Raw genomic sequence first — 26,883 nt, 5'->3', positions numbered from 1 at the left:
ATGATTCGTGTACTTGCAACCAGCACATGCTTTTGATGGTCCCAGTGTCATGTGATTTCTATTTACAATATTCACAGCCAGATTCGAACAAGCAAAGTCAACAAGGAAGCTGGCAAGAACTTAAAAGTCCACTTAACTTGTGGTAATTTGCTTCATGACCACAGTGGAACTGATGTTGTAAGTCAGTGCAGGCATGTGACATTTCACTTTATGGCCCTTTTATTTAGCAATGGGATTGTCAATCCCAATTATGGGTGGTAAATAAGGACTACTTGTAGAGACAAGACAATCTCCTGACTACCCCAAGAATGTCAACCTACTGTTGATTTTTCCCCAAGAATGACAAAACAAATGGTGTATCCATTTTTTGTGGTGATCTGTATTGAAAACCAGTGATCTGAAACATTTCTTTCTTATAAGCATTTCTTTTCATTGGATCCTATCCTGCTTCATTGGGACTTGCAGTTTACTTCTAAAAAGTCTAGATATTCTTCAGTGTTACTTTGGACGAGCTATATGGACCACAACTTCTAGGGATTATAGAATCACAGAGTTGAAAGGGGCCTAAAAGATCATGAATTCCAAGCCCTACACAGGTGACTATCCAGCCTTTCTTGAAAAACGTCTAGTGACAGGGAAGAAACCACTCCATATAATAATATATGCCGCTAACTGCCCTCTCTTATTGTCAAGAAATTCTTCCTAACGTCTAATTTGTTGAATTCAGCTCTATCTGAAAAGCAACAAACCAGGAAAGGCTGAAGTAGAATTCCCCAAGGCTTACTATTATGAGTTCAGTTGAATTCACAATCAAACACAAAAGCATACAATCTAGGACAACTGTTGTTTACATGATGTATGATAAAGTGATCCTGACTATGAACTATACAATAAATACTTGGTCCAAAGGAAATAGATCAAGGTTTTTCAAACATGTTCTGCAGAATTCCTAGAAATTGATGGGATTGCGTGAGAGACTAGGGGCAAAAAAGTGGGAGAACTCAAATGGAATCAATTTTCTATCCTTTGAGCTATCCCTCTTAATCAGGATTTCTATCATTTTCTGTTTCTGTTAACAGGTTTTGATACCTGAATACTGAAATAAGTCATAGATAAAACCTGCTCTATCTTCTGTCCCTACTTTAGAATGGAAACACCACATTGATTCACTCTTTCCATGAAGACCTGGAAAAAGATAGTGATTCTCTCAGGGCTGGCCCTAGATATTTTGCTGCCTAAATTCAGGAGATGATAGCCCCAACAACAGAATTTAAAATTCATAGTCTCCTACAACAGTCAGATTACTGTGATGATTTGGCCAAAGGAGCACTAAAATACTTTTCTGCTTCCTACCATTATATTAGATGATGGAAATGATGATGATGGTGGTGAATCTATTAGAAGAGAATATTTATAGCTTAGATTTGAACTGTGGGATCCCTGGTGCTCTCTGTTAAAATTTTCATAAAACATGAAAAGACTTAACCATAATTTCAACTGGGAAACTATGACCATCCTAGACCAAGCCAAGTCCAAAAATACTACAGAATTCCTGGAAACCTGGCACCCTGACAAATCAGCCTATCATCAGGAATACAGACATAAACAATATCTACCTACTATTCAAAAGAGTCAATCAAAAACCAAAAAGGGGACAAAAGGATCTAAACATCTCCTCACCAGCAATCATCATCCAGATGAGCAGAGATTAGACAAGATTAATATTAGACCAGTAATCAAAAAGCAAACAGTATCCCAATCAAGGAACTGGCAACAAGTTAACAATAAACAGCCTAAGCAAAGAACCACCGAGACCATTCCCACCAACACTGATAGGGCAAACCACTAGGATATGAATTGAGAACAAACCCCACCTGCTTCTAGCACCAATGATATTACCTAGTTTGGTAATGAAATGTCTGTAAGAAAACAACCAAGCTCAGAAAGCACCAAGTACACTACAAATGACGAATGTGAATCAATTACTGCTTCCCTTTAGAATTCTCTCTCTATCACTACCTTGTTTATTTATTTATTTATTTATTTATTTATTTATTTATTTATTTATTTATTTATTTATTTATTTATTTATTAGATTTGTATGGCTGTGCACCTTAGAACACAACTCAGGGTGGCTCACAATAATCGATTTGCTATAGGTTTTATAGTTTGCAATTCTCAGTTCAACCATGCTAGCAACAATAGATGTTACTCACAGCTTTTCTATCTATTGATTATAGATTTTTATTTTGCCCTAGCACGAGATGTGTCTGTTACATCATAACAGAGAGATGGGTGCCAGGTGTGATCAATCAGACCCAGACATGCAGAGTTCACGCTAACTACTTTATTAAGTTCTGCTTATCGTACAGGAATCTCATCAGTTTGGTAGACTTCTCTTGAGAACAATTAGATATGACTTGAAGGAGTGTGCGTGTGTGTGTGTGTGTGTTTTCTGTCTGGTTTATCCAGATGGGCTAACACTTTATCAGTCTATTACGATTAGTTTTAATCTTCTGTGGGCTTCAGGCTTTTACATCAGGATATCTAAACATCTTGAAAAAGGTTGGTGCCCCAATCTGAAGGTTATGATATTGAAAGTTAGATAATATGTCCATTTCCATTTCAGTTGTGATCAGTTTTAATTAAGACATGCCCTCGCTCACGACTTTAGGCTAGCTGTTGTTTTCTTCTTTTTGGAGTGCCAGGATGCATTTGCACACAGTTGTTAAACGATGATGATGCTGTCAGTAGAGGAGCCCTTGCAGGAAGGCCATTCTGGATCAAATATGGCAGATGATCCTTTCATATCTGCTTATAGAGTTATAATGCAATGCCAAGTTATATTTCCAGTTACATGGCCTCTCCTTTCGTCCATCAATCAACTGTTGCTTTGCATAGCCAGATCACGAAGCTTCGTTCAGCATTCTTGGAAGATGAGGTGAGGGGGCAATATGAATAAATGGAATAATGTGTCAAGCTTGGCATGTTATCAAAACACCCAGGCCCTGCTTTCAGCCTCCTTCTTTCCTGCTGTCTTCACAGCTCAAGAGGAGAGACAGTATTTCAGAATTTGAAGACATTTCCCTTGGGTGGTAAGGTACAAGCTAATTGTCCCCATAAAACAGTGTAATAAGAAAGTGAATAGGCAGCTTCATTGCTGAGACAGATAAATAGCCTTCTTTGTCTGGACTCACTAGCTTTTGAGGCTGGAAAGCCTCAAAACAAGATATAAATGATTTAGACATATACCTGCATACCCTTACTTTGCTTATAATATCATGGTATTCATTCCTTTTGTCTGACCTTCGATAGCTTGCTCACCCTGGTTGGCGGAGTTCTCAGAGAGAGAGAAGATAATCCAATAAAACTGAAAGCACATAAGATAGTCCTCAACTTACAATCATTCATTTAGCAACTTTCAAAGTTACAACAGCATTGAAAACAGTGACTAACAACTGTTTCAGCATCCCCAAAGTCATGGGATTAAAATTGAGGCACTTGGCAATGGAGCATGTATTAACAATTGTTGCAATATCTCAGGGTCATTTAAAGATCACTTGTGACCTTCCCAGCCAACTTCTTAATGATCATGTGATTCGTATTCTCCATAATGCAGCTGTTAAACGAGCACATGGTTCATTAAACAGAGAAAGGGATATATATATACTGCTCACAAAAATAAAGCGAACATTTTACCATGGAACTGAAGGGGTTTGCGTTCCCTTTATTTTTGTGAGCAGTATATATAAACACCTGATCAATTTTGGATTTTTTTTCTTCTCTACATGTTCAGAGTAAAGTGTGATTGACTGGTGGTGTGCACCTTCATGGCACCTGGCATTCCCTTAACTGCCCCACCTCTTGAGTTATGGGAAATATTTTCCTTCCTGTTTCCTTATTCTGTTGTTTTATTCCTCCCTTTTGTCTTCTGAAGAAAAAAAGGCCCAGGAATAAGCTGTGCTCCTTCTGGGTTTTGAGCCTATCTTCTGGAGTGTTGGCCATCCCCTCCAGCTTAGTGTCATCTGCAAATTTCATGAGTCCCCTTCTATCCCCTAAATCATTTATGAAGATTTTGAGTGTTGGGCCTAAGACAGACCTTATCTTTTTTCCAGGTTGATCTGTCTCTAACCTGGTCCCTCAGATTTTTCAACAATGCCCCCATCACTGCTCTAACTTAGTCCGTGCACCAGGAAAAGTTGTTCTTTTCTTGTTCTTTCAACCTTCCCCAACATGATAGATTTCTCAGAGCTGGGTCTTATTTGTCCAAAGTATGATCATCTCTGCCTTGAATGACAGTTCTGGATTGATTTGTTCTGTGATCCGTTTGTTTGTTTGCAGGGTTCATCTCCAATACCAGAATACAGAGTATTCTATCCTGCTTCTTCAAAGTCTTAATTTTCATTTCCATAGAGTGCCGGGATAAGATTTCTGCTTCAACACACATCGAATACTGAATTCAATGAGTTTTGAAGCAGTTGAGTGCCAAGGTATGACTGCAACCCAATTTGTTATTCATTTTTTAAAAGACCTGTTTAAATATGATTATATCTAAGGGGTTATCAGTACAGTGGAAGGATTTTAAGGAAGCAACAGTGGTCTAGAAACCCTGAATGGAAAGGAAGGAAAATGGTGACAACAACCCCTGAATCCTTTTCTGCTGCAGTCTACCTTCTCTTCTTCCTTAGGCAGGACCATTACCCTAAATACCTCATGGGAAGGATCCAAGAAACCAATCTCCCCTTTCCCTTCTTTTCAAATAATACATATAGTATTTTCATATCCTATGGTTCATGGTTGCCTGTAAGGCACTTTTTGAACATCTGTTATCTTAAAAAATTGGGATATAAATAATTATAATAAAAACAACCAGCCAAACTGGCATTGGATCCTTTGAAGAAATAGGCCTTAAAGGTTAACGAGCTGACTCTTTGAGCTATTGTATTTGTGCATAAAGACATTGCTGAGAATATCCTGCTGTTTAAGGTCATCTGAGCATTTATCATATCTTATGGAAAAAACAGGGTTTGTAGCAAGAGAGTCATTGCGTAAATATTAGTGTCAGCTTGTGCCTCAAGCCCTGTTGCTAAGTTCTTTTTGCTCCTAAGATGATAAGGAACCTAGGAAATAACCCACAAAGATCAGCCAATAATAACTTTTCTGTGGTTTTATAGTACCTACTATACTGATGCCTGTATTCTCTTTACTTACAATTTGGCAATATCTCAGAGAAGAAGTAGAATACCACAGTTTTGATTAGTAGCCTGTTCAAATATAGCTATTCTCTACCTCTCCGGGGGGTTTTTTTATGGATTATTTGCAGCTGTGGTCCCTTCGGTAGGTCTTTTTCATGTTGGCAGATGCATGGCTTGCTGTGGGTTTTTGGGGTGGTCTCATCCTCTATCCCACTAAAGCCATACACGACCTCTTCTAAAGCCATACCCATTGGATTACTCCTAGCCTCCCATGCCATGTTTGTCATTGAATCTCTTTAATGACCTGATGCCACTGGATGACCATTAATTTGGTGCTTCACTCCTTCTCAATCTTCTGCTCTTCACACTACTATCTGGATGTGTTCCAGCTACTGTGGTCAACTCCTATTTGTTGACCTTCCTAGATAATTTAGATAGGATTAGATGAGCCACATATACTTTATTGCAAGGCTACATTAACAGAATCTTGCAAGTCTGAATGTACAAAGTTCCCATCTGCCATTTTTAATTGCTAGACTCATGGAGGAAGGTCCTTCATGGCTTTCTTTCATTGACCATTAAATGAGTATGGGCCCCTATCTTTTTTGTCTGATGATTTCCTAGGCAACATCTCCTTCCTCATGGAGATCTATGCATTCCACTACATATTTTTCTTCTAGCTTTGGTGGCCCAGCTTCCAGCTATTTTGAGAAGAAAGTCAGCATATCAAGAAAGCCCTACATGGCTTGGTGCCAGGCTATATGGCCCCAAATATCCACCCAGCTCACCAGGATGAAAAGGCAGGGCATATTATGGGCCCTGTCAATTAGTGATGTAGGGCCATGAAAAATAGCCTTCTTCGTGGTGGCCCCTTCTTGGTGGAACATCATTCCCTCCCCCCCAAGATACAGTTGGCCCACATTGTATTGCTTTTCCAAAAGGCCCTAAAAATGGGGTTTTGTCAGCAGGCCTATGGATCACAAATGGAAATGCAGCAGATCAAGTGGCTAATTTGATTATATTGTTGCTACCATGGGATGAGGAGGTGGCTTTTCTTAGGAATCTTTATTATATGGTGTATTTTTTTAAATGTTGTAAGCTGCCTTATGTGTAAGTTGGACGGCTATATAAACTAATTAATTAATCTCACCCCAGGCAGCACCAAACAGCAAAGAAAGATCCCCCATAACTCTTTACACACTCTCTTAGCTATGCTAACACTTCATAGCTGGGTTTTAGATTTCTGCTTTTATCTATACAGCTCCATTGGGATAAATAGATGGGATTATTTAAAAGCAAAAGAGAAGGATAACTGTGATGTATTCTTTCCCCCGACAAGCCAAATCTTTTTCTTGCCCCAGGGCTGTTGTAGTCTATCCAAGAATCAGTCAGTCGAACAACCATTTCATCATTTTTTAAACAAATGAGTAAATAAATGCCTAAACCCCTAATATGGCTATGCTGATGGCATAAATTCTTGAATTTTATCAATATCAACTATGATATTTAATATCATATCAATAAGTACTTGGGCAGCTGTTGTAGAGAAGAAGGGGTCAACCTATTCTCCAAAGTACCTGAGAGTAGGACAAGAAGTAACGGCTGAAAGATAACCAAGGAGAGAAGCAACCTAGAACTAAGGAGAAATTCCCTGACAGTTAGAACAATTTAATCAGTGGAACGACTTGCCTTCAGGAGTTGTGGGTGCTCAATCACTGCAGGTTTTCAATAAGAGATTGGACAGCCATTTGTCTGGAATGATATAGACTCTTCTGCTCACGTAGAGAGTTGGAGATCTCCAAGATTCCTTCTAAATACTATTATTCTATGTTCTAAATAGATTGCATAAATAGATCAAGACTGTCACTTCTTCAATTAGGCTGAAACATCAAGTTAGAAGGAATAAATTCTTACCTGTTGTTCCCTGTAGTACATGCAGTATTTGCTCAGAGAATTTTAAGTAATATTCCAGTTGCTATCAGTTCTTACTGTATATTTAAATACCCTACAAGCTGTAAAAAGTCAAGTCATCTCTGAATATATGCTTCTCATTAGGTTTATGGCAGTTTAAAGCTCGTATCAGTGAAAGCTAGCACAGTCTGACTTAGTATGTTCAATGGCCCATCTTTGCTTTTAAGTGATATTATTGCAATCTTCATTTATTTCAAAAGGTCCTAAACATCATCTATGATGGTTATCAATGTGAGTAAATAGAGGCAGTTATGAAGTTCATCCAGGCTGAACAGGCTGCGTATTTCCCATTAATAAATGAAGGGATGGAACAGTTCATGTCTTCTCTAGTAGCAATCTTCCCCCAAGCCAAAGATATTAACCATTTATGGAACTGATCCGTGATGAAGATCAATTCAAATAGAATAGAGTTAGAAGGGGCCTTGGAGGTCTTCTAGTTCAGCAATCTGATCAAGCAGGAAAACCTATACCATCTCAGACAAGTGACTGTCTATCCTCTTCTTAAAAACCTCCAGTGATGGAGCGCCCACAATTTCTGGAGTCAAAGCTGTTCTACTGATTAATTGTTCTAACTGTTAGGAACTTTCTCCTTAATTCCAAGTTGCTTCTCTCTTTGATCAGTTTCCAACCATTATTTCTTGTCCTGCCCTCTGGTGGTTTGGAGAATAATTTGACCGCTTCTTCTTTGTAGCAGCCCCTCAAATACTGGAATACTGCTATCATGCCACCCCTATTTCTTCTTTTCTTTAGACTAGCCAAACCCAAGTCCTGCAGCCATTCTTCGTATGTTTTAGTCTCCAGGCCTTTGATCATCTTAGTTGCTCTTCTCTGAATTTTTTCCAAACTCTCAACATCTTTTTTGTGATGTGGTGACTAAAATTGGCTGCAGTATTCCAGATGTGGTCTTACTAGGGTTTTATAAAGCGGTACTAATACTTTGCGTGATTTGTATTCTATGCCTCTGTTTATACAACCCAGGATTGTATTAGCTTTTTTGGCTGCTGCTGCACACTGCTGGCTCATAGTCAAGTGATCATCCACTAGGATTTCAAGGTCCCTCTCACAAATACTGTTTTTAAGCCAGGTCTAGCCTAATCTGTACTTGTACCTTTTATTTTTCCTGCCTAAATGTAAAACTTTTCTCCACATTGAAACTCATTTTCTTGGATGGGGTCTATTGTTCAAGTTTGTCAAGATCTTTTTGGATCCTGAGTTTGTCTTCTGGGTGTTGGCTACTCCTGCCAGTTTTGTATCATCTGCAAATTTGATGAGTTCCCCTTCAATTCCCTCATCTAAATCATTTATGAAGATATTAAAAAGTACTGGGCCTAAGATGGAGCCTTGTGATACCCCACTGCTTACTTCTCTCCATGTGGATGTAGTGCTATTGAGGACAATTCATTCTGTGATGTGGTGATTTTGTAAACTTTTTATATTAATCATAAGCAACCTGACATCATGATGGTGAATTCTAACTATAAAGAAAATATATGCTGAATCACAGTCTGATGCTACCTGGATGACATCTGTTTTATGCTCTGCATTAATCAAGCTCATTTTCCACTTTCTTATTCAGTATTTGCAATCACTAATGCAAGATGCTTGCTTCATAAACATGAATGAAAAGTGGAAAAAATTTACTTTTTTTTCACTGACTTGACTATGAGCATTGGAGATTGGCTGAAAATATTAAGAGGTAACTAATCTGTATTTTGGGGTTTTGCATCGAGTATACATCCTTATATACTATCTTGGAGTTGTTTATTCCCGTGAATAAATGACTTTTATTGAGCTACTTGTCAAGTAAATGGTTGAGCCAGAATTAGAGCCAAAGCTTTCTGACAAAGAACTGTGATCTTTGATTCTTGTATCCTGATTGTTGTTGTTTTGGCAGAGAATTTTCTTCTTTCTCAAGCGTGACAGCATTAATCTCCTCATCACCATGGTTTCACAGGCATACTGTGTTCTGAAATTCTCATTATTTCTGAGATAATATTTTTTAACATATCGCGCCACCTAGTGGTGGGATTCCATTTTTCCCCCTCAAGGCCGGGCTTCAAAATATCAGTCACATGCTGGTAATAAAGGAGAGATGATGTAATTGACAAGATATTCCAAAATAAATTTTAATGCTGCTTAAAATTAGTAGGGCAGATTTAGGTTTTTAAATGAAACAATTTGGATTTCTTATTCTGAGTTTCCAACAGGTACAACTTCCTTCTTCATGGAGCAAGTTGTTCCTTAATTTTATGAGTTTTGTGATAAATTGATAGATCTAGTACAGGGGTGTCAAACTCAATTTCATTGAGGGCCGCATCAGCATTGCGGTTGCCCTTGGGGAGCTGGGTGGGTGTGGCCAAGGTGAGCGTGGATGGAGTGGGTGCGGCCTACTGGGTGGGCATGGCCAGCTCTACATGGTTCGCGTCAAGGGTGCCTGTGGGGGCCTGGGCAGGAGTGGGACAGATCTGAGGGTCTCTGGCAGAAGGGGGTGGGACCGGGGCAAGTGCCAAGGTACGGTCCATTTCTTCATTCCTCACAAAGGGTGACACCTCCCCAGCATGCACCCAGGGGGCAGGGCCAACGCGGCAGGGGCTGGTTCCTCGCTGTTTCCGGACGGCCTTGTGGAGCTAAGACTGAATGCATTTCAGCATAGATGGCCACCACAAAATTGTACATGGCTCCCGGCCAGCCTGGGCCAGGGCCAAGGCAGCAGGGGCCATTCCCTCACTGTTTCCAGAATGGCTTCATGGGCCACAGGAAACCACTTTGCGAGCCGCATCTGGCCCCCAGGCCTTGTGTTTGACATGTCTGATCTAGTAGGTGCAGAGGTTGTTTGTTTCTGCATGACACCCTTCAAATCATTGTACAGTTCAGCTGCACAGAAATATCTGTTTTAACATTTGATAAGAATGGTAGAAACAAACAAGTAGGAATCGAAATTGAGGATTAACTGGAGTTAAGAGATTGCATCCAGGAGCAGATTCAGAAATACATGCATGTTCAAACTTTTGCTGAAGATAGAAAGCCCTCCTAGATCCTTCTACTCAGGAGAATCCAGTGGCCATTTGTAGTGGAGGCCATCACTTTTCTCATAAATTATTCATCCTACCATATGGAACAAAAGTAGCAGTTCTGATATCAAATACGGCTAATCCTCGGCAGGAATTGGGTATATCTAATGTAATGAAAAGAAGACTAAGGGTGATATGATAGCAGTGTTCCACTATCTAAGGAATCCCCACAAAGAAGAGGGAGTCAAGCTATTCTCCAAAGCACCTGAGGGCAGGACAAGACGCAAAGGATGGAAACTAATCAAGGAGAGAAGCAATCTAGAACTAAGGAGGAATTTCCTGACAGTTAGAACAACCTGCCTCCTGGAGGAACAACCTGCCACCAGAGGTTGTGGGTGCTCCATCACTGGAGATTTTTAAGAAGAGATTGGACAACCATGTGTCTGAAATGGTATAGGGTTTCCTGTTTGACTAGGGGGGGGCTAGAAGACTTCCAAGATCCCTTCCAACTCACAACCCAGTTATGGAGTTCTCAAAACTGCATATATTTCCATGGTCACATGACTGCACTTAGCAACCGACTCTCTTTATAGGCAGTTGCAGCAATCCAAGGACATATGTCCATGATTTAATCCACATAATAATAATAAAGTTGGAAGGGACCTTGGAGGTCATCTAGTCCAACCCCCTGCTCAGGCAGGAAACCCTATACCATTTCAGACAAATGGCTGTCCAGTCTCTTCTTAAAAACTTCCAGTGTTGGAGCATTCACTGCTTCTGGAGGCAGGTTGTTCCACTGGTTAATTGTTCTCACTGTCAGGAAGTTTCTCCTAGGTTGCTTCTCTCCTTGGTTATTTTCCATCTGTTGTTTCTTGTCCTGCCTTCAGGTGCTTTGGAGAATAGCTTGACTCCCTCTTTTTTGTGGCAACCCCGGAGGTATTGGAACACTGCTATCATGTCATCCTTCGTCCTTCTCTTCATTAAACTAGACATACTCAATTCCAGCAACCATTCCTTTTATGTTTTAGCCTCCAGTCCCCTAATCATCTTTGCTGCTCTTCTCTGTACTCTTTCTAGAGCAGTGGTGGCGAACCTATGGCACGGGTGCCAGAGGCGGCACTCAGAGCCCTCTCTGTGGGCACGCGCGCCGTCGCCCCAGTCCTAGGTCTTCAGCTGGGTTTTATAAAACATTTTCGCTTTAGGCCTCTGCCGCCATGTGCAAAAAAAAAAGGTCAATCAGTCAATTTCAACTTCTCGTGGGAAAAAAAAGATCTTGCAAAGTTGGAATTGATTGATTGAACTTTTTAGTCCCATCCAGTCTGCCATTACCACCATAGTCACGCCCATCCAATGGGCCACACCCATCCAATGGGCCACACCCACCTGGCACCCAATAATGCATAAGTGGGTTTTGGGTTGCGGTTTGGGCACTCGGTCTCTAAAAGGTTTGCCATCACTGTTCTAGAGTCTCAGCATCTTTTTTACATCGTGGTGACCAAAACTGGATGCAGGATTCCAAGTGTGGCCTTACCAAGGCATTGTAAAGTGGTATTAACACTTCACGTGATCTTGATTCTATCCCTCTGTTAATGCAGCCCAACACTGTGTTGGCCTTTTTGGCAGCTGCAGCACACTGCTGGCTCATATTTAAGTGATTGTCCACTAGGACTCCGAGCTCCCTCTCACAGTTACTACTATTGAGCAAGGTACCACCTATACTATACCTGTACATTTGGTTTTTCTTGCCTAAATGTGGAACCTTGCTTTTTTCACCATTTAATTTCATTTTGTTAGATAGCGCCCAGTGTTCAAGTCTGTCAAGATCCTCCTGTATCTTAAGCCTATCCTCTGGAGTGTTGGCTATTCCTGCCAGCTTGGTGTCATCTGCAAATTTGATGAGTTCCCCATCTATCCCCTCATCCAAATCATTGATGAAGATGTTGAAAAGCACTGGGCCCAGAACAGAGCCCTGGGGCACCCCACTACACACTTCCCTCCATGTAGATGCAGTTCCATTCAGGACTACATGCTGAGTACGGTCGGTACTTTGTGTAAAGACAGATGCTTATCACCTTCTTGCCACATTCTCCCACTAATGGACCAATCATTTCCTTAACTTTTTTCTTGTTTTTTACATGTTGAAAGAAGCTTTTTTTGTTTTTGCTGGATTCTGACCTTTATGCCCATAGGAATATATAGATTTGCTTAACGACTGTAGAATTCACTTAATCATTGCTGCAAAAAAAGTCTTAAATTGAGTCCAGGTATGTGTGGGCTTAACAATGGAAATTCCAGACACCATTACAATCATAAGTCAAGGATTACCTGTAGTGCTAATTTTGAAACTTCTGTCATTATTGCAGCTGTTTTTATATTTTGGGTACTTTCTTCCTATTGTGATGTCAGATCTCCTATGGAATTTGTAAACCATTAAATAGTGAATCATACCAAAATCTGACTAGGAATATTTCTGTAGCTTGTCAGTCAGTACCAGCAACTCTGCATCGGTATTGAGAGTGTGTTTTCACGGTGCTTCAGGATGTGATTGGTAGTGGTAATTCTTTAAGGATGGATCTTTTAAGATGCAGCCTAAAAATAAAAGTCACTAATAATTAGCTATGAATGTTGGGACTTGTAGTCCCAAACATCTGGAAGCATCAGACCGAAGAAGCGTATCCTAAGGGAATCGCTTGTTGCTATCAAATAGAGTTCAAATCTCACATCAAGCATGTCTGTGCGTAGTTCGTAGTTTATAAATAAACTATCAAGAATCTTCCTTCCTATTTAATCCACACTTCTTAAAAAGAAAGCTCCACCTGGCGGTTAAGATGGATTCTAGATGGGCCTTTACAGCATCCTTTTATTTCCCTAATATGAAAAGCTTCCAGCTGAGAATCATCTTAACAATGTAAATGTAAATAGGATGGCTCTAATTAGAAATGGCTGTTTCTGCTTGAGAAGATCCAAGATTAGCTTCTGATGTGTATGAAACTGCACACTTCCCATTTAAACAGATAATTGGAAAAGAAGAAGATGAGAAGGGAATTTTTCCATTCCTTTTTGATTCTGCACGAAGCCCTTTTATAAATTTCCATGAATATGTGTTTCAGCAACAGCCACAAGGCAGGGCAGATTAGATCACATGTACCTCTGTGGCATCACCTGTGAATGATGCCAGTTGTGTAATCTGTATCATTTGCTCAATGACGTAATTTCCTACCTGATACCACTGTGGCTTCCCCAGATGCCTCTGTTAAGCTAGATTGTATTCAGGTCTTTCAGTGATTTAAAGTGTATTTATTAGCTACAGTAGGGGGTTGGCTTTGCTATTAGTATTAGAGGAGACATATTAATTAAATTGATGGTATTTAATTAGTAGAGGTATTTAAAGTGTATTATTTATTTCTGCCTCTCCCCTCTGAATAATCCTGGAAGGCAAGAACATTTGAAAATATTTGTCATTAACTTATCAAATAACACTAAGTTGGTTGAAATTAGAGTTTAGCTTACAGATCATCAATAATCCCTTCCATTGATTATAGACTATAGTTTAGCAGAATATCGTAGCCCATATAGTTAATTTGTGGTTCAATATATTGTGTAAATATACAGGTTTCAGCTGTCACACCAAAGCATTCTCTTTTAATTAACCAATCATCTTTATTTATTGAATATATTCTAATTAGTTGGCTTCACACATTAGACTAGTTTAAAGACCATCTGAATCACCTGGTCATTTTAAGATCAACATGATGTGTGATCCATGTCTCTGAGTTGACTTCCAATTATAAAATCAGTTCAGACAATATCCTGCCCCAATCCTTTCATGTACATGGTGATCTATTTTTAAGAACTTTGAGAGTGACTCTTTGTAAGCATGAATCTCACAAAATTCTCATTAGCAAGCTATACTAAGAAGAATAGGAAGAATGAAAAATGTTCTAAAACGTCACCATTTCCCATTTAGAATCAATACTTCTTTCTTGGAATCCACTTTAGAACGGACATGTTTTGATTTTATTTCTGATGGTCTTCCTATGATCTAGCAAGAAGTTATGTCACTTCACTCATCATTGATCATGTGGAAGCTTGCAACTGGTATATAATAATTTTTATCAGTCTGGGAACCAACCCCTACACCCATATATGTAAACACACAATCATATGTGTAAAAAGACATGTATAAGGAAGTGGCAGAACAAGGCAATGAGAGGATATATAGACCTGTTGCTGGTAGGCAGTGGAACCTCTTAGGTTTTCAAAAAGCAATAAAGACTTGGCTTTTTTGGTAAGCTTTTGGGGTATAACGTATCTGTTTCTGATCCCTTCTGTGAAATTGGTTGTTCAGTTATACCTAGAGTATTTTGTTGTACCTTGTTGCTTATGTTTTAATCCTATTACTGCATTTCAGGTATGTGGAGAACTAGTATGGTGTAGAGTAGGGGGCTTCAACCTTGGCAACTTTAAGACTGGTGGACTTCAACTCCCAGCTTTGCTGGCTGAGGAATTCTGGGAGTTGAAGTCCACCAGTCTTAAAGTTGCCAAGGTTGAGGACCCTTAGTGTAGAGGTTAAGATACTGGACTAGGAATGAGGAGACCCTTTGGGAAGAAGCTCGTTGGGTGACCTTGGGCCAGTCACTTTCTCTCAGCCCTAATGTGACACAAGCTATTTGTAACAGGCCAGATGATAGACAAGAACCCATGTCACATCATGCATTGATAGCACTGCTATGTGAACCAACTGAGCACCATGCTGAAATAAGCAGTCTTTGCAGCCTGAAGGACAAATTCAAGAACAACAGTTATTCCATTCAGATATGTATGCTGCTCAGAGTCATGTATGATTGGAGTGGCATGTAAGCGTAAGAAAACAATACATCTGCAAGTGTTATGGTGTGTGGGTGTGACCTTGGGAGACAGGAGGAAGAGCCACCGAGAATGCTCAGATAAGAGGCAGCTGAGACTGCAGAAGGAAAAAGGGCATAGCAAATGACTCTAAGGAACCGTTCCTTGTTCCTTGGGCTGTAACAAGGATAAGAGAGAGATGCAATATTCTGTTAATGTGTCAGGAGAAAGAACAATTAATCCGTGGAATGACTCGCCTCCAAAAACTGTGAATGCTCCAATGCTGGATATTTTAAAGAACAGATTGGATTACCATTTGTCTGAAATAGTATAGGGTCTCCTGCTTGAGCAGGGGGTTGGACAAGAAGACCCCCAAGGTCCCTTCCAGCTCTGTTTTTCTGTTATTTTTATAGTAAAGATAGAGATAGTACTTGCACATGTTTTTCTTGTCTGGATTACTACTATTTTGCAACTGACAGTGGGAAACTCTTTAGCCAATGGATGCAGGAAGCATGTAGTCTCTAGCTAGCAAATTGGACATATTTGTCTTACTTATAGCAACCCTCTTAAGGAAAGTTAGCTTCCCTAAGGGCTCTTACAAACTTCATAGCAAGATTTATAGCACAACCTTTTCACTATAATACTATACCAGCTGTCTTCTCCATAAGCACCAATCCAGCATTTCCAGTGGAACTTGACACATTTGGGGGGGGGGGGGTGTGTGCCACTTTTTAATCATGTATAAATAGGCTAGAGGCAAACTCTGTCCCTTGAGTATACATTCAACTGAAGTTATGTTGAGTAGTATCCTTAGATCCTTTACTTTGAGCATTTGGGGGGGAGAGGGGAATTTAGGAATTAAAATGTTAAAAGTATTTATCACTTATTTTATTCCAATTTAAACTAATCAAGAAGTTCCTATACTTTGTAATATTGTAATGAATTTGATGACCATCATAACTAAAATGAAAGAATAAGTAAATCATATATGGAACTAATGTGATTGGCAGGTGGTTTTGGCAAACCCAGTAGATTTAGCCATGTCTCAAAACTTACTCTAGACTTCTCATACTACTCAGCTTAACTAAAGCTGGAGTGAGTTTTGACAGCATTCCTATTTTGCCTGCAAACCCGATCACCTTTAAACAAAATTGCAATTCTCCCCATAAGTTGTTTATGATCCCCTGGGAGTTGCAACTCACAGTTTAGGAAATCATCCACAAACATGGAGGAAAAGATAAGAAATGTGTCCTGTTTAGTGATTCTGTCACGCTTCATTTAAAGTTGCCAGTGATTCTACTATAAACTTTTGAAATCCCTTCTCTTTCAGCCATGGAAGCTCAGTCTTCTTTAAAACCTCACCCCTAGAATGAATAAATAAAATGAAGGTACCTGATTCTTACCTACGGGAGTTTCCATTGCATATAATTTATGGAACTTTGCTTTTTTTAACTTTAAAGGGCATTACCACCATCTCATTACCTAAAATATCTACTGTACGTCCCAGTTTATAATTACCTTCAGAAAAGAGCCCTGTTTAGAAATCTGGTTTTTGAAACAGCATACACATTTGCAAAGCATTGAGAAAACAGAAAACATAGGATATTAAATAAGCAGCATGTCAAGAAGGATGAGGCAATTCCCAACATGCACTATTATTTTTTCAATATCACAAAATGCAATACAGAATGAAAGTTGCATATGTATTGCCACTGCAGAAGAAAAGGAGATTGAAAGAAGCTACAGCCACAATCCAATGAGTTGCTAAATATTCTTGAAACCAACTTAAAATCACTAGAAATAAATACCGTAAATGTAATTATATGCTGGATTCCAGGCAGTTTAAGGTGCTACCAAAGTATTATCCATGGTGGCGCAGTGGTTAGAATGCAGTACTGCAGGTTACTTCTGCTGACTGCCGGCTGCCAGCAGTTGGCAGTTTGATTCTCACCAGCTCAAGGTTAACCCAGCCTTCCATCCTCCCGAGATTGGTAAAATGAGGACCCAGATTGTTGGGGGCAATAGGCTGATTCTGTAAGCCGCTTAGAGAGGGTTGTAAAGCACTATGAAGTGGTATATAAGTCTAAGTGTTAAGTGCTATTGCTATACTAGGTTTATTTGGACATCAGCATGCTTCACTTCTGCTTTCTTCTTCTAAAATCTATCAATGTGGAGGCATGACATCTCACTGATGGAGGTGGGCCTGTGTAGAGGACCAGGGTTCTACTCAGACCCATTGAAGGCAGAAGGTAGATGCATGCTCAGCTAGTTTGTCTTCACTCCAGTATCACCATTTTATGATGTGAAAGGGGAACTGGGAAATAGGAGGAAACGGTGCCTCAACATGCTTTCCTGCAATCTTCAGTTCAGAAATATCCATGAGATATTAAGCCAGTATTTTCCCCTTTTTCCCTGTACCTAATGTGCCCCAGTTGGATTGCAGTTGGTGTCACGATAAAAGTATAGATTCATGAACAAACATGGTATTTTCCCTGCATAAGATTGAATTCATTTTGCTTCTTCACAAAGATCACAGTGGGGGATACTAAGCTGAAGATGAGCAAGATTTTTAAAGAGACAGACTTCATTTATTGGATAGGCCAACTTGGCTATTATTCTTTGGAGCTTTAATTCTGTTTGCCGTTTTTATTCCAGCCATATAGTGTTTCCCAAGTTGTGACAAATAAGCTTTGGTAAATCTCAGTCAGTTTTTTCATCTTTTCAGGGACAACCAAGTAAGAATGGAAGATGTGATCTCTTCCAACCACAATGAAGAAACTTGAAATTGTATTTCTTGTCCCTTTTAATACACTGAGCTAGATGAGAGGTGACATTAAATGGGAAATACGCATAAATCTTGCACATGCTTTCACTTTACTGGTCTGCATATTTTTAATTTGTTATTTCATGTGAAACCCAACTTCACTTTAGGTAGAACCTATAATATAGCCCCATTATTTGATTATTCTTCCTAAATGTGTAATATTAAACTAGGGTTGTTGAATAACCCACTGTCTACTTCACTCATTGAGCTCAGTTAAGAAAACAACCAAGTTAGGCTTAATGATAGCCACCATTGGTTTATCCAGTAGCTGCACCTCAATCACTGGAATGTGGAGTACAAGTGAATAGGACCAAATTCTGCATCTGCTTTGAGCCAAGATTTTTCCTGGATTAGAAGAGTTTGAAGGTTATTCTTCATTTTTAAAAGTTATGTTTAATGTTACACTTCAATTTATGTTTTTTTTCTGTGATGGGAAACAGTGCCAGAAATGTTCAGTTATTCTGGTATTAGGCTTTGAGTTGAGTTTAACTCCTAGGGATCATGGATATCTTGGCAACAGTATGGAAGTGATTGCCTTCTTCCTAGTAATGATAATAATTTATTAGACTGGTTTGCTGCAAACTCTCAGTGTGTCTGCATGAATTCTTCCAAGATATGTCTAGATTTACCAATCTAGCCCCTATACCTGAGATTTCTAGTAGGTCATAAAAATAGATTCAGCAATCACCTGTGGTCCTAAGAGTTTGATATGCCCACCTCTGGATTAATTAATCCCCAGCTTTTTGGTGAATTAGGTTAAAGTGGGAGATTCATGGTTGGCTGAAAGATGAATTACAGTAACAGTAATTTGGGTCTTTCTGCATGGTCCCATTAGCTAACAGCACCTTGGCTGATCTTGAGAAGCTAAGTGGAATTAGATTTGGTTAGTTCTTAGATGGGAGACCAGAGGAAATCTCAGGGTTGTAAGTTAGACTAGAAAGTCTAGAATACATCTTGGGAGAAGACAATCACAAACCACTTCCACACTATTGCCAAGAAGTCCATGAAATAATCAAGACTTGGTTCCAACTAAAGGAATTCTCACCTTTACCTTCCTAGAAGCAGAAATGGTCAATGTGCAGGATTTGTGCCTCTGTTCAGTAAATTAGAGAAGAATTTCCAGTGTTGTTGCTTTAACAGCCTTTGCCAATCCGAGACCTCCAGAAGTTCTGGATTATAGCTCTGTTAACTCCCATCCAGTATGAGCCCAGAGGATGCCAGAGTAGTAATCCAGACTCTCAAAAGGCACCAAATAGAGAAAAGCTGGCAGGCAGTCTTTTCTGTAAATAAAATATAACAATCAGGAAGCAAAAGAAAGAATGGAAGTTTTATTACTTGGATGCTGCTTCAAATATTGCTCCTCAGTTGCAGAAACACTGCTGATTGGGATGCCCCATTGCATTGGAATGCGGGCTTAATAAATATCTATTGCTTCTCTGCATGAGCTGCCATTCAGAACTGTTGAAAATACACGATCCCACTATTGTAGAGGCACCACATTGTCTGTAATAAATATATCATGCAGTACATCAAGTCTGAGTGGCAGCTGTGCTGTAAGAAAATTGAAGAGAGGTTGGAAACAATGTAGGCTGAAGGGAAGAGGCCTGTTTTTCTTCTCTTTATAAGTGTGCACTACTGATCCTCTTCAGCGGCAGATGTGGGCTGGGGTGGTGGGCTGGGAGGAGAAAAAAGGATACTATGATCTTTTTATAGGAAAGTTAATGAAAGCATCATGTCAAATAATATTAAGAAGAAAGACAGGAGCATCGAAAGCTCATGGTGCATGTCGAATGTAAAGCTCAAATTAATCCCTTGGAATAATTTATAGGCACTATGGAGAACCACTAGCCTGTGGCCAATAAAGACAGGCCCTGGAGCTAAAATTATTGGCTCTGATTGAGATTCAGGTCCCTATTCTTCTGTTATGAATTCTTCAAGATTTCATCTGTGGAATGAGTTATTCTTATTAAGAATGTCATGTTGAGTTGAGCCCTCAACTCCTGTGGTTTTGCTGGCAGCATTTATTTATTTAATTAACTTTACATCCTGCCCATTTCACAATCCAAAGCGACTCTAGAAAGCTTACAATACAATTAAAAACATAAATTTAAAAGAACATTAAAATAAGTAAGAGTCACATAAAAAATATAAGCCAAGAGCACGTATGTCACAGAGGTGGTATCTTCTCAATTGTTCCACCAGCCACCTCCAGCCTAAAGTGTCTTCATCCGGGCCCTACATCAATCAATAGAGCCAGGTTTTAAGGCCCTTCTGGAAGGCCAAAACAGTGAGGGTGGATCTCACCTCCGGGAGCAAGCAGTTCCAAAGGGAAGGGGGTTACAGCAGAAAAGGCTCTTCTCCCAGATACCACCAGCTGAAACTTCTTGGCTGATAAGGTCCTCAGCATGCCCCTACTACTGGAGCGAATGGGGTGGGCCAATCCCATTGAGGCAAGATAGTTCCTTAATTAATAATTAGGATTTGCCATTGTGTTTTTCTGGGATGTTTTTTCCACTTCATACTCTAGACTGCATTATTAGAATTCCTGTTACTCTGCCAAACAAGTCCCAATTAAGTCCAACCCTACTTAGCGACATGTCCTCCTCCACACACACCTTCTCTATTTCTACCATTCACACCCTCATTCAACCTAAGGTGTTCATTGTTCCTCAGTCTAACCTAGTGAGTTAGATTCAGTGTTGGTATGGTGATAAAATGTGGAGGGAGACCCCAGCTAGATCACCTTGTCTTCATGGGTGAGAGTTACAAAGTAGGCCAGAAGTTATAGGTTCATCTACTCATGAACAGAAGCTTCTCAAATAGTTAAATATGACATATTGTTTTGCCAGAGATCTTCAGTTCATATTTTTTTACACATGTAAATATCCGTTTGAACATTGGGTTTTAGTGATGACAGGCATTCTCTAATTTAAACAAGCAATCTGTCTTAGTGGGTTAGACCAGGGCTTTTCAACCTTTTCACCCATTGTACCACTTTTAGGATATGGCAACATACGAGTACCACCAGTCGCCTAGCAAGGTGTCAAAAACTTGGTGACCCAAAAAAAAAAAAAAGGAAAAAAAGTGATGAAGTACTGGTAGTCCTCGACTTACAACAGTTCGCTTAGTGACTGTTCGAAGTTACAGTGGCACTGAAAAAACTGCCGAGCAAGATACCTGCCTGCCCACCTGGCGGCGCTCTTCCTCCTGTCCGAGGTTTTCATTGTTGTGAGCATTTCTGTTGAGGATTGGCAGGGGGGGTGGGGTGAGGGNAAAAAAAGGAAAAAAGTGATGAAGTACTGGTAGTCCTCGACTTACAACAGTTCGCTTAGTGACTGTTCGAAGTTACAGTGGCACTGAAAAAACTGCCGAGCAAGATACCTGCCTGCCCACCTGGCGGCGCTCTTCCTCCTGTCCGAGGTTTTCATTGTTGTGAGCATTTCTGTTGAGGATTGGCAGGGGGGGTGGGGTGAGGGGGTGTTTGATTTTTATTCCCCCCCCCCCCCGTCTGCTGGGTGGTTGCAGTAGGTTTTGGTCACTTCACAAGACCTTGGGACACTGTGACTGTCATAAATAGGAATCAGTTGCCAAGCATCTGAATGTAAATCACAAGACCCTGGAGATGCTGCAACATTCCAGCTGATCGGTGCTTCTTCTGGGCTCAGCGGAAGCGCCAGGATCAGCGTGGAGCTTCAGCTGAAGCCTGGTGCTGATCCTGGCGCTTCCGCTGAGCCCATCTCCAGCCATCTCTCGCTCAGGTAGTGCTGCCACCGGTTCAGCTCATTCCCCTCCCCCGCTACCGTTTTTCTAGGATGGTCGCATACCACCTGCCAGGTGCTAATGTACCACAGGTGGTACCCGTACCACTGGTTGAAAAGCCTTGGGTTAGACTATCACTGGAAAAGAAATAGAAATCCAAACAGTAACTAAAGTCAATCAATCAATCAATAAATAAATACCTGAAACTCATCCAATTATCATAGCCCCATATGTCTACATAAGTTCATTTTCAAAAATGCAGAAATTAAATGTCAGAAAGGCATAGCCCCGTGGTGGCGAACCTATGGCACGCGTGCCACAGGTGGCATGCAGAGCCCTCTCTGTGGGCACACATGCCATCACCCCAGTCCTAGGCCTTCAGCTGGTTTTTATAAAACCTTTTTGCTTTAGGCCTCCGCCGCCGTGTGCAAAAAAAAAAAAGGTTCAATCAGTCAATCAATTTCAACTTCTCATGGGGGAAAAAAAGATCTCACAAAGTTGGAATTGATTGATTGAACTTTTTAGTCCCACCCAGTCTGCCGTTATCATCGCAGCCACATCCACCCAATGGGCCACACCCACCCAATGGGCCATGCCCACCCAGCACCCAATGATACATACGTGGGTTTTGGGTTGCAGTTTGGGCACTCGGTCTCTAAAAGGTTCGCCATCACTGGCATAGCCTGAGCCCTGGTTTATGTGCCACTCACAAACTTCTGCAAAAACTTCTGCCTAAGCATAACCTTTAACAGATAAAAAAGGAGAAAAATATAATATGTCTGACCAGAGAGTATTCATACCATTTACATTTAATTTTAATCAAATATAAATGAAAGCAAAGCAGAATTAATTTTAATTTGCCCCATCCATTAGTTTTTGGAGTATGGTCCCTGGGATGGTGCTTAACCAAATGGAGTCCTCATTCTAGGAAAATTCCACACGATCCCGATCATGCAGGGTTCAGCCAAAGGTTAGTTTCTAAAAGCATGTCCCTCAGCAAAAGTTTTAGAAAGCTATGAGAAATTTTTCAGGATGTATAGCTAATCATGCTGAGGTCTTAAAATGATGGATTGTACGTTTTATGACTGTATATTGCCAAAAACAAAAGATAGATCCTAACACCTTTAGAACACTGCAGTTAACAATATGGTAGCAAGTGGAATTTCCCCCCGATTTGATGCTGCAAGGTAAGCTCTTCCAAACTTAAGCAAAACATATGAATCATTGGGATCAACAGTGAGACAATCATTTGTTTTTTTCTCTCAAAGAGATATTCTTTTACACAACATCAAAGAAAATTCATCAAGGTTGGTAACCGTTCATGAGGACATCTATCAATAAAATAGATTCTGAGGTTTTTGCTCATTACTTCCCCCCCCCCCCCGTGATATCCTGCCCATTAAGTAGGATTTTCCTTCAATCTATCCTTACATTTCCTTGTTAACTAACAGTTTTGATATCACAGTATTTTTTTTTCAACTCTCTTGTTTCTCTAGAAGAGATCCTGAAAAGCCAGATTGCCCACTGGTGGTCTCCTGATGGCACAAGATTAGCCTATGCAACTATTAATGACTCCCGGGTCCCATTAATGGAGATCCCTACATTCACCGGAAGCCTTTACCCAAAAGCGGAAGCCTATCACTACCCAAAGGTAGGATAGATTTTACTATTCATCTAACATTCAAGATTTGCTTACTTTTACCTGGAGATGCAATTCAAAGTTAACTGAATACAGTTAGAAAAGCAAGATTATTTCTGAATGGATACTGTAACTATAGTTGTCAGAACTGATTCTGCTTCATCATCACCTGCACCTGTTTGGCAGTTTGCCAAACAGAAGCGGGGGGGGGGGGGTTGGTAAATTTCTATGGAGCGGGGAGGACTAAGAAATGCATAAGACCCTTCTGTCACCTGACGGGAGACAGCCAGCAAGGTCAAGCTCCGAGAACTGTTCAAACCATGCAGAATGTTTTCCCAAAACAAAAGCACTGCATGTAATTGGTGGACAATGAACTGTAGATGGCCCAGGGAAGAAAACCTATGCCAGGTTTTGCTGGAAAACCTCAGAACTAACTTTGCTTCTGCTGTACCTAGATGGATCTTTCAATAAAGTTTTACTCTTGGTGAACTCTTGGTAAACAGTGAGACATGGTGAAGCGGGCACAGCAATGCCTGCCTTTTCAGTGTCACATGAGAAAAGCACATCTTCCTTCCCCTGTCCTGACCCCCTTCTACAGGGGGACGATCGAGAGCCTCCTGTCATACAGCATCACAGTCTAGTTTGGAAGCATTGCTGCTTTAGACAGGAAGGCAATGCAGAGAGTGGTGAGGATGGCTGAAAAGATCATTGGCAGTTCTCTCCCTTCCATCCAGGACATAGCATAGAAGTGTTGCTTGAGCAGGGTCCGTAAGATTGTCTGGGACACAACACATCCTCTCCATGACCTGTTTTCCTTGTTACCTTCTGGGAGGAGGCTTCGTGGTATCCGAAGCAAAACATCCAGATTCAGCCATAGTTTCATTCCATACAGCATTAACCTTGTGAACTCTAAAACTTCCTCTTTCTGTTATGTATTCAAGATGGACAGTGATTAATATTAGTTTTTGTATGTAATGGTGTAGGTCTATACATATGTTGTATATAGCATGTTTATATGTGAGTTGTGTATGTTTACACTTCTGAGAGCAGGCAGCAGAATTTCATTTTTAATGTGTACCAGTGTGCCCACTGTAAAAAATAACGATAAGGGTTATCTTATCTTATCTTATTTTATCTTAAACTCTTTGTATCAGGAGTTCCTTTTTTAGAATCTGCCAACTGGGACAGTTGACAATAGTCTTAAGCACTTCAGGGTCATATTATAGAATCACAATCTTGTGGTTGCTCATTTAGCGACCACAATTGGGATCAGCAACCAAGTCATGAAGCAAAGCAGTTGCTAAGTGTAACTGTGTTCATAGTCTTACTTCAGCTTTCCTTTGCTCTACAGACTTGCACAGGTCATAAACGCAAGAGTTGGTCACAAAGTTAATTTATCATCACCTTCATAACGGCAAAGAGTTATTAAATGAGGTAGTTGCTAAATGAGGACTGAGCTTAGGTCACTTTTTCAGCAAGGCTGTTATCAGAAGTTCCAGAAGCTGTGAATGCTCTAATACTGGAAGTTTTTAAGAAGAGACCAGACGGCCATTTGTCTGAAATGGTATAGAGTTTCTGCCTGAGCAGGGGGTTGGACTATGTGACCTCCAAGGCCCTTACAACTCTATTACTACTACTACTACTACTACTACTACTACTACTACTACTACTAGTACTACTACTACTACTACTACTATTATTATTATTATTATTATTATTATTATTATTATTATTATTATTATTATTATTATTATTTTCAAGATAACTAGATGAGCAATGGGGTTGAGATGGAAAATAGGGCACCTTATGTGAAGCTGTGGCTTATGGACTATTCCCACTCTAAATATATAAAAATCACTCAATGGTAATTTTCTATCCTAACTATTGTTATGTTCTCCTTTTGCCTTCTAGGTCGGGACAGAAAATCCAAGCATTTCCTTACATGCAGTTGTGTTGAATGGGCCTCCTCATGTTCTAGAGATGACTCCTCCTGATGATCCACGAATGAGGTTTGTGTGGTGCTACGTTAAAGTAAGGATGAGACCATGAGATGCAGCTCTAGTATATAATCAGCCACCTTTATCCTTAGATTTTCTAATTCTATTCTTTCTTCATTTCCCTACCCATTTTTGGGTGCTGGTTGTATCTTTTTGGATATCAGATAGGCTTATCTGGTTGTCTTGGCCCAGATTTAAGCCTGCTGAGGACAGGGACATAACACCAGTAGTAAAGATAGAATCTGAGTGACAAACCATGTTCAACGTGTAGTCATTAATGGAACTACATCTTCATGGAAGGAAGGAAGCAATGGGGTACCCCAAGTTTCTGTCTTAAGCCCAGTAGTCTTCAGTATTTTTATGAAAGATTTAGATGAGGAAATAGAAAGGGAACTCATCAAATTTGTGGACAACACCAAGCTGGCAGGAATAGCCAACACCCCAGTAGGTTCAAGATCCAGAAGAATCTTGAGAGACTTGAACACTGGGCCCCATCTAACAAAATGAAATTCAATATAGAGAAAAGTAAGATTTTACACTTAGGCACGAAAAACCAAATGTGCTGGTACAGATTAGGTGAAACCTGGCTCAATAGTAGTAAATGGAAGAGGGATAGTAGACAATCACTTAAATGTGAGCCAGCAGTGTGTGGCAGCAGCCAAAAAAGCCAATGCAATCCTAGGTTGCATTAACAGAGGGATAGAATCAAGATCACATAAAATTCTAGTACCGCTTTATAAAGCTTTACTAAGACCACATCTGGAATACTGCATTCAGTTTTGGACACCACATTATAAAAAAAACATTGAGACTCTGGAATGAGTGCAGAGAAGAGCCTGGAGGCTAAATCATATGAAGAATGGCTGCAGGAAGTGGGTATGTCTAGTTTAATGAAAAGAAGGACTAGGAGTGACATGATAGCATGATATTTGAGAGACTGTCACAAGGAAAAAGGGGGCGAACCTATTTTCAAAGTACCAGAAGGCAAGACAAAAAGTAACGGGAGACTATCAAAGAGATATCCAGCCTAGAACTAAGAAGAAATTTCCTGGCAGTGAGAATAGTTAACCAATGGAATGATTTTCCCTGGAAGTTGTAGGTGCTCCAACACTGGAAGTTTTTAAGAAGAGACTGGACAGCCATTTGTCTGAAATGGTATAGGTTTCCTGCCTGAGCAGGGGGTGGGACTAGATGACCTCCAAGGTCCTTCCAAGTCTGTTATTCTGTTATTCTGAATCAGGTTCACTTCAATGAAACCTATCTCATTCCTTTAATAAAAAACTCTAAGCATATTCTAATATATATTTAAGCCACAGTTAAATGCCTATGAAAGCAATGGAGTCCAATGGACTATTGTCAATAAAATCCAGTCACTCATACTTCAGTATCTCTCAGTCCATTCAGTATTACTTGGGATGTTGTTCCCTTATTGTAGGCCAGTCCGGCTATTTAAGCTAGCCGGACTGGCCTAAGGGGAATTTTAATTTGGTTTTAAATAATTTTAAAAAAGAAACGGCCAACAATGAATACTTCATTTTAATCACATTTTAAATTAGTTTTATTGTATTAGTTATCTGTTTTAACTGGCTGTAAGCCGCCCTGAGTCCGTCAGGAGAAGGGCGGGGTATAAATTCGATAAATA

At 40.1% G+C, this 26,883-nt stretch overlaps 1 protein-coding gene across 1 annotated transcript in view; it reads left to right on the top strand.

Annotated features, from left to right (window-relative positions):
- Positions 1-26,883, top strand: part of DPP6 (dipeptidyl peptidase like 6) — a 362,352-nt gene that overhangs the window by 289,419 nt on the left and 46,050 nt on the right. Inside the window, exons 9-10 of the mRNA XM_015832529.1 lie at positions 23,102-23,256; positions 25,156-25,253. Coding sequence (XP_015688015.1) covers positions 23,102-23,256; positions 25,156-25,253 — 253 coding nt within the window. The remainder of the gene's footprint in view (positions 1-23,101; positions 23,257-25,155; positions 25,254-26,883) is intronic.

The sequence above is a fragment of the Protobothrops mucrosquamatus genome, unplaced genomic scaffold (assembly GCF_001527695.2).
Source record: "Protobothrops mucrosquamatus isolate PMUCROS unplaced genomic scaffold, P.Mucros_1.0 scaffold5, whole genome shotgun sequence".
Lineage (NCBI taxonomy): Eukaryota > Metazoa > Chordata > Lepidosauria > Squamata > Viperidae > Protobothrops > Protobothrops mucrosquamatus.
The sequence above is the reverse complement of the archived record's forward strand: the minus strand, read 5'-3'. Positions and strand labels throughout refer to the sequence as shown.